General features: G+C 49.2%; 1 protein-coding gene across 1 annotated transcript in view; it reads left to right on the top strand.

Annotated features, from left to right (window-relative positions):
• The window catches only part of Kiaa1257 (KIAA1257 ortholog), a 65564-nt gene extending 58273 nt beyond the window's left edge, over nt 1–7291 (top strand). Inside the window, exons 12-16 of the mRNA XM_026788283.1 lie at nt 1633–1797; nt 2623–2829; nt 2914–3070; nt 6685–6839; nt 7238–7291. Of these exons, the coding sequence (XP_026644084.1) occupies nt 1633–1797; nt 2623–2829; nt 2914–3070; nt 6685–6839; nt 7238–7291 (738 nt within the window). The remainder of the gene's footprint in view (nt 1–1632; nt 1798–2622; nt 2830–2913; nt 3071–6684; nt 6840–7237) is intronic.
• Nucleotides 7292–8858: the final 1567 nt, after the last annotated feature.

Raw genomic sequence — 8858 nt, 5'->3', positions numbered from 1 at the left:
TGCCAACAAGGGGCCTACCTCTTTGATCCAACCGCAGTGGGATGTCTGCTCTCCTTTTTGCGTGCCCTTCCCCGCCTCGTGCCAGCTGTGCCGGTCCCCGCTGCTGCCTCGCCGGACCCCTCTGGTCCCCGCCGCTTGCCTCTGCCTCCACGCGGGTCCCCGCCGCTTGCTTCTGTCGCCGCCGGTCCCCCAGAGCCTATTTTTGATTGCAGCGCTGTGTCACTCTGCCGCCGCCGCGACTCTGTGAGTCAGATTCTATCTCAGGTCTTAGGGAATACCAGGTACCCAGAGTACCTGGTGACCATGACTTGATTTTTTTCACCAAGTGGCTTTTTTGGTTAGAATGTTGACTTTAGTGTATCTGCCTGACAGGGCCATGACACCCCTGCTCAGGGATGGGAGGAACAGGAAATTGGGGAACACAGATTTAACCTTCTAAGGATAAGAGGGAACAGAAAAATAATGAAATGTCCTGACGTATGGTCCATATGGGCTGTGACCAGATCCAGTGGCGCCTCTAAGCATGATCTTCTTGCTGTGTAATAACCCTTGATATGTCTTGGCTCTGTTGCTCAAAACCACAGTAACTGTATCTTGACTGCATGGGTGCCTTCCTTGTGCGTGTGTGTGTGTGTGTGTGTGTGTGTGCAACAATTGAAACCCTTCTTCTGATTGCTTCATGCTCCTCCTCAGGACTCTAGCCAAGCCATCAGTTTATGTTTAGGTAACCATCTGGATCTTTAATTTTTTTTAAGTGAAAGGTAGTTATTTTTCCAAATTCAGGAGATAAATAAAGGGCAAGGTAACAATGTGGAGTGGCGCCTCTTCTTCAGGTCCCAGCCACGTTATTTTCCCTTTTATCTTTTATTTCCGTTGCTCAGCCAATCTCATCTCTTTTTTTCTATCTCCTTTTCATTTTTTTTTTCTTGGTGTTCCTACTGATTTAACCCAGGGCCTTACACATACGAGGCAATGACTGTACCACTGAGATATATACCCATACCTTGTTTTGTTTTTGCTTTAGATAGGGTCTCTATATAACTCAGGCTGGCCTTGAATTCACGATCCTCCTGTCTTAGCCTTTCAAGTGATGACTTTGCAGTTATTTTGCTTTTATTCCCCTAGGAAATCCACAAACAAAGTCCCCTTACTTCTTGAGCATCCTTTCTGAGGAGGGAACAGTCCTCATTTCCTTACTAGGCCTGCTGGAGAATCCCCTACCCCTGCTGTACCTCATGTAATATAGCGCTGAAAGTCAGCCATGGCTATGGTGCCCATCCCTGCTGCCTTAGGACATGGTGTCCCCTATACACACCACGAAAGTGTCTCACTCTCCTCACCATTTAAACTGTACATTTTATTCTTTGCCACTAGGTAGATGGAAGAATAGTGGCTTGGTGTATGATGTAGTTAGTGTCCTTGGGAAGCCTCAAGATTTCACTCCTTCGAATTCCATTTTGGATAGTGACATCCTGGATTAGATGGTCTTTTGTCATGGCTGTGTGATTAGAAACTCTATTGGTATTCAAGAATTTTTTTAAATCAGTTTTTACACCATGGCTCTGTGTCAGAGAACATCTACTGCACACAGGAAAGGCCCGGTGTGGGTAACAATTGCCACCCTCTCTTCAGAAAAATATCACAGAAGCCTACCAGCTCACCAAAAAGCCTCTGAAGTCAATGGCGAAGACAATTAGAATTGCCATTCCTGAGAACAAAGCTGTCCACAACTACAGTATCCAGAGCCTGAACTCCACAGAGCTTGCAAAGAAGGAGATGTTCAAAGAGATGGCCAAGGTGAGTGGCAAGGCAGCTGACACCCTCTCAGCGACTGTTCTATTGCTGAGGAGAGACACCATGACCAAGGCAACTCTTAGAAAAGAAAGCATTTAACTGGGGGTGAGAGTTAGTCCATGATCATCATGGCGAGGGGAGCAGGCAGATGTGGTGCTGGAGCAGTAGCTGAGAGCTTTACATCCTGATCCCCAGGCAGCCTCAGGCAGAGGGAAAGAGTCATTGAGCTTGGTGTGGTCTTCTGAAACCTCTAAGTACAACTCCCAGTGGCACACCTCCTCCAACAAGGCCACACCTCCTAATCCTTCCTAAACAGTTCCACTCCCTGTCTGAGCCTATGGGAGCCATTTTCATTCAAACTGCCACACATAGGAGCTTTTCTTTCTCTGACCAAGAGTAATCAGGGGCCTTGGGTGAAGGGACATCTAGGGACAAGGGACAGGGATCAGCGGATGGGAGAAGAGTGTGACTTCACTGTGCTCTAGAGAGCCAGAGGCACTCAGTACATGCTCAGATACATTTGGTTGAAAACAGTGCAGAAGCTGTTCTTCTGGGGAGCACTGTGTTGCTATGGAGACATCTGTTAGCCCTAAGAAAAATCCTTGGTTTAGGCTTTTAGCATCCATTACATGTAGAAAATGGATTTCTCTGTCAAAGGAGGCAATGATGTGACTCTCGTAGGGCTGTCTTAATGTTTAGTTACTGGGAGTGCATTATAGTGTCAGGATCCCGTGTCCCCAGATGCTTCTGATGCCTGCGTGGAACCCTGAGGGTGCCTCGGCCTTATCCAGTACTGTTCTTAGCAGATGTGTGTCTCCGCACTTCTAGGAGCCAAGGAAGAGATTCACATATTCCCAGAGATACTTCTCAGCCATGGTGGAGCCTCGGGACCCAAAGGAAGAGGAGAAGAAAGCCCAGAAGAAGTCCCGCCAGGCCTGGCTCACAGCTGGTGGGTTCCAAGTGTGGGGTCTTCAGAGCACCACTGGAAGCTTCCAGCAGGACCTTAGACTGCCACCCATCAGAAAGATAAATGAGGTCTTCAGGAAGGAGTAGGGCCTCATGTGGGGGGTTCTGAGGAATGGCCTCCCATCTCACTCACTCGCTGCTCTTATTATTTAGGAATGGCAAGAAAACGCTCTTTTCGCTAACGTGCTGAAGCCCGTGTTGGATCGGGATAGGTGGAGCTGGAGTCAGCGACACAGGGACTTTGACCTGTACAAGAAGCCACCACTTTACCTTGAACTGCCCCCTCTTCCAGCTCCGAAGTCTGCAACTGGTAAGATAGCTCCTCCCTGAGCCACGCCTCCGGGTACTTCTGGCAGGCAGAACGCTGGCCGTCTTGGCTCTCTAGCACCATCTGCTGGTTTCGCATCACAGCAGTACATTCTAGGTTAGGAAAGCAGGGTTCAGGATGGGGCCGGTATAGAGCCTGACTTCGCGCTGGAACTCAGGATCCCTGGCCTCTGGGCTGGGTGTGGGTGCTGGTTGCATGCTTTTAGACAAGTCTTTTTGTTTTGGGCTGGTTTCTGGGCTCTAAAATGGGAGATTGGAAGGCACTTAGTGGCTTTTGGAGCTTTTCAGCCTTCCCAGCTGAGCTCCTCTGGTCTGTTTGCCTGTAAAGACAAGAAGTTCAGGTTAGGGCTTAGCTACTCCCATCAAGTTCAAGGAAAACTTGACTGTACAGAGGAGGACCAAACTAGTGGCTAGGCCTCTGAAATCCAGATGGATGAGTGGACTGGCTGGTGCAACAGCCCATACAAACCCACACATCGCACGGGGCTGCTGAGAACAGGGGTCTCTTGGCCTTTCTCAAGTTCCCTTCTGGAGAGTATTTTTCCATGCAGCTTCTTGTTCCTGGTTCTATAAAGATGTGTACTGTCTGCTTATACAAAGTCCCCCCCTTTGTTAATTTTTAGTCAACTAACTAATATCTGGGAAATTATTTTCCAAGTCACAGCCCCGTCAGGGTGCTCAGGTCAGCCTAGCTCTCAGAGTGTCAGCCTCCCTGTGTCCATTCCAAGAATCCAAGATAAGATGGGTGTTGGTCAAAGGTTCTATTAGAGCTAGCTAGTAATAACTAAGCCATTGACCAAACAATTATAACAAACAACAAGCTTCTGAGTGATTATTTTATAAGCAGTTGCAGGACCGGATGGAACACAGAAAAAATCTCCAGTTACGTTTGAGTTTTCTCTTACAAAGGTCATCTTAATGGTTTTAATTTATAATTGTCTGGTGATTAATTATGAATACTTTTTCATGTGCCCTTCAGTCATTTTTATATTCTGTAGAGAAATGTTAAATCAAGTCTTTTGTGCTTCCTTAAATAAGATTATTATTTTTTTCCAATAAAAAAAAAAGATGGGTGTTGGTGGCATACACCTTTAATCCCAGCACTCGGGAGGCAGAGGCAGGCGGATCTCTGTGAGTTCAAGGCCAGCCTGGTCTACAAGAGCTAGATCCAGGACAGGCTCCAAAGCTACAGAGAAACCCTGTCTCAAAAAAACCAAAAAAAAAAAAAAATCCAAGATAAGCAGAGAAATAGAGTTTCATCTCCTTTGCTCCCAAGAGCCCCAAACCAGGCAGAAACTTAAAATCGGGCAATCAAAGACTACTAGGACCCTGAGTGACCTGTGTATCAGCAGAGAAGAACCTGGAGCAGACCAGCTTGCCAGTGATACATAGATGCATCTTGTCCTCTGCAACCATGAAGGACAATCCTTGCAGAGAAACGAGAAGCCTATATGAGAATAGGCACACACAGTCCAAGGTGGTGCTGTTTCCCCTTGGCGGGGAAGCATTACAGATGAGAACCACTGTTGTGAGCATTGGGGCTGGAGGGAGGGCACTATCCACGGGCTCTAGGACCTCATCTCCCATAGCGAGACCTAAGGGCCCAGAAGCCATCAACACGGGATGGGGGTGGGTTTAGGGTCATGTGTGAAAAGCTGGTTCAGAGGAGTAACAGGACCAGAACATGAAGTCTAAAAGGGACACAATTTTTGATCTTTTATGTTTTTTTGTTGCTAAGTGGTTCTGACATAGTTGTAAGTACATTTTGTTTTGAATTCCAGTGAGTACTATGGACACCACTAGACAGCTATTTCTGATTTTGTGCTCTAGTAGAAATGACTGCCCCTGCCTCAGTTCCCTGTGAGCCTTAAATGACAGTATGATAGCTGTAGGGCCTTAGGTCAAACCTAGCTGTGGCTTCTTAAGGGAGGAGAAAGCTCTTGAGTACCTGCACGTGAGAGAAGGTCTACTGAGTGGTTCCAAGTTCTCCACTTCATCTTTCTGTTTCTAGTCAGGGTTTCACATTGCCTAGGCTGGCCTTGAACTTGCTGTGTAGCTGAGGCTGACTTTGTACACCTGATCCTCACGCCTCTACCTCTCGAGTGCAGGGATTACAGGCATGGGCCAATCCCTGGCTGCTTTGTGCAAAGGCTGATGTTACCATGGCCTCTGACAGAGTACAGGGACACCATCCTTCACGCTGTCCTGTCTAGAGGAAGACACAGATGAGGGTGTGCTTCCAATGAATGGACCATCTAGGACACGTTTTTTTCTTCAAGAAGCAGGAGTGATCTTTCTGCGCTGCAATCATACTCATGGACTGAAGGGGGCGTGTTTTCAACAGTCCCCCGACCCCCATCCCAGCAAGCAGCCTCCAAGTGAACTCTCCTCGAAACCCCAAGATCTTACGAAAGAAGAGGGGGGAAAGCCCTGAACAGAGAGAAGCCATTTTGTTATCACCTGTGGCATGACAGAGTCCCCTAAGCCATGTTGTACCTTATCTGGATTCCAGAGTGGCAGCAAACCATGTTTCTCTCTTCTCAGTCGGGCCTGGTACCCTCCCCATTATTACTGACAATAGGGCAGAGCCATGCCGGCCACTAAGTCAAGCAGACCCTGGATACACTTTTTAAAATACAGCCAGGGGCTATGGATGAGGAAGAACACTCCAGATAGAGATGTGGTCCCAAAGTCCCATATTCCCCTTAGACAAGACCTGAACCTTCTGCAGAAAGTAGCAAGTTCACATAAACTGCAGTTCAGGGGTTAATGAAGAGGCGAAGGGTCCATCTTCTACCTTAGTGGCCTCCGCTGGGTAGACATCAGCAGGGCCTACAGAGGGGGTTTCCATCTGTAGCAGTGGTTCTCAACATGTGGGTCACGACTCCCCAAACCATTGGAAAACACAGATATTTACATTACGATTCATAACGGTAGCAAAATTATAGTTAATGAAGTAGCAACAAAAAATAATTTTATGGTTGGGGTCACCATGGCTGTGGTGTGCTAAACACGTCTGTGTTAAGGGTCGCAGCGTTAGGAAGGTTGAAAACCACTGGTCTATAGAGGTGGGCTTGAGCTGCTTGGCCTCACTGTGTGGCCACGACTGCTCTCCTGGCAGTGAGCTCTGGGAGCAGGTCTGGAGCAGTCTCCGCAGGTCGTGCCTGGACTCGAGCCCTCTGCCCTCTCATGTGCCACCTCACTCACACTTGTCTGGCTGGGACACAGAGAAGAGATTCTGGAAGCAGCCTTCCCTCTGGACACGGGCTGAGGTCAGAAAGGATGAGCACTGGGTACTCTGACGATGGCTTCTGAACACAGGGCACGGTTGCTGGGTCAGAGTGCTGGGCTCATGAGATACATAATACCCCGACAGAGCTTCCTTTGCCTCAAGGAACAAGTTGCTTAACATCTGTAGGGCATTTCCTACTCTGAGGTGGGCGCCTGCTGGCTCTTCTGGGATGATCCGTGAAGAGCCTGCTACACCATAGGTGCTAGAGACTGCCTGGCCTCCTGGGCAGGGTGAGGAACATACAGACAAGACATGGGTTTGCGTGATTGGTTCATGGGTCTGCCACTCACCCTGTCTTCTTTCAGGTAGGAGACAGAAGGCAAGCATCCAGTCTTCTGAACAGCGCCGATACAGTCAAGACCCAGCAAACACACCTAGTTCCCATGAAAGTCTCCCTGTGAATCTTCAAGACTTCATCTCTGTCAGTGACCATCAACTGGTACTACGGACCCTGTCACAGGTAGCCCCTACTTCCCGTGAATCTTCGATGGCACCACATCACCCGAGCTCTTCCTTTCCCAGCCGCTGGCTTCATTAAAGTGTAAATGAAGGAAGGACTCAACCCAGGCACCACCGCCCTGTGCAAATGTACTCCGGTTCCAAGAGCAAGCTGTTCAGTGTGTCTGGCCTGTTTTTTCAGATGGGTCCATATGGGGCTCCCTGGTGATCATGGTTCCAGAGCCCAGAGTGGATGGAGCAACTGGCCTGGGATACATGGCTTTTATGCCCTGTATGTGGATGAGGACATTGGTCACCCACTTCAGTACCACCCGTTTCTCCACAGTGATCTGGAGATGCTCAGAGCAGACACCTGCTCCCATCCGTGGCTCTCCCAGACCTACACCTTTGCTGTTTCAGTCACCCTGTGGTCTTCAGCAGCTTGGGACCAAGGACCCCCTTTCCTCGGTGTAGGGGAGTCTCATGTCAGTTGACTCAAGTTCCCCCCCTTTATGTGGCAGTTGTCAAGGCAAGACTGAGACCCAGAAATCTGCCTAAGTGCTACCTTCAGTAACAAGATCCCTATAAGGCAGCCCCCCTACGTCTAGCTGCTGGGGTTCCTCTTTATTCCAGGGAGCGTTGCTCTACCAGTAGACATCCACAGAAGCCTCAACCTGCAGGGCTCCCATGCAGGTGCTGCAGGTCAACCGGTCCAACCCATTGCGATCAAGGTTTCTGTTGTAGGTGGGCAGCGAAGGACGTTAGGCACAAATAGTCCCGTGGCTGTTGGTGGGCAGGTGCTGTGGGTACTGTTTCCCAGGCCAGCAGGTCACACTTATTTTCCAAAACGGAATAGCAACTTCTCAACAGTTTGGCAAAATTAATACATCTTCACTCCCAGCTTGCTCACACTGTCCTTACAGGACAGAAAACAGTTAGATCTCTCCTACTTCACCCCCTTGACATGGCTGGGGCCCTAGGAAGACAGGGAAGAGATGGAGTGGGCACTAACGTGCTCTCCAACTGTCCCTGGTGAAGTCTAGAGGTTAGCCAAACCCCCCCTCCTGTAATAGAAATACCAGAAGAGAGTCCAAATGTGTGTGGCATGTGTGCTGTGCCTTCTCACCCCAAGATGGAGGTTTACAGACAAGATGGCCTCTCACTCCAGGCCTGTGATCCATCCTAGCAAGTCCCCAAGCCTCCAGGCTATGGTTTCTGTGGTCACTTTGCCTCCTTTAAGCTCACTGCAGGAAGTTCACAGTGCTGTGACTTAAGGCCTGGCAGCATGGAGCTCTGTCTTCGCCTGTGGCTGGGCACATGGGTTCTTGTGTGTAGCATGGTTCTCTTGGCCTGTCGGGAGCGACCAGCCGTGTGGGATATATGGGGCATATCTGTATCAGGGAGCGACCAGCCGTGTGGGATATATGGGGCATATCTGTATCAGGGAGCGACCAGCCGTGTGGGGTATATGGGGCGTATCTGTATCAGGGAGCGACCAGCCGTGTGGGATATATGGGGCATATCTGTATCAGGGAGCGACCAGCCGTGTAGGATATATGGGGCATATCTGGAACAAAAAGCAGTCAATGAGGCCTTCCGCTGGGGAAGCAGCCTTGGGACAAAACCAGAGCCCGAGGATGTCTGTCGTTCTATACCAGCTGCGCAGCTCACCCCCCTCCATGTTTCAGTCTCTGACAGCTGCATGCTCCATGATAATTGCTGAATCAGCCCATCTTGTTTCTAGTCTCCGCTCCCAACAGGCATGCCCTAAATGAAGCCATTTCATGCTTAAAATCTCCTGTGGCTTCCCAAAGTCCTGTGTCACTCGAGCTTTTGCTTAGTCCCGTTCTTTTCCGAACTGAACAGCCTCATTCACCTTTTGTGTCTCTGTTCTTACCCTGTTCTGCCAAATGGACCAGTCCACAAGCAGGCCAGATGGACAAACCCAAAAAAGGTTTCTTACTCCGTTTTGACTTAGTGTTAACACATTGTGTGCAGTTGGGTTAAGGGTTAAGGTCTGAATCATGGACAGGACTGGGGT

The sequence above is a fragment of the Microtus ochrogaster genome, unplaced genomic scaffold (genome assembly GCF_000317375.1).
Source record: "Microtus ochrogaster isolate Prairie Vole_2 unplaced genomic scaffold, MicOch1.0 UNK1, whole genome shotgun sequence".
NCBI lineage: Eukaryota > Metazoa > Chordata > Mammalia > Rodentia > Cricetidae > Microtus > Microtus ochrogaster.
Note: the sequence above shows the minus strand (reverse complement) of the source record. Positions and strands in the feature narration are given on the sequence as shown.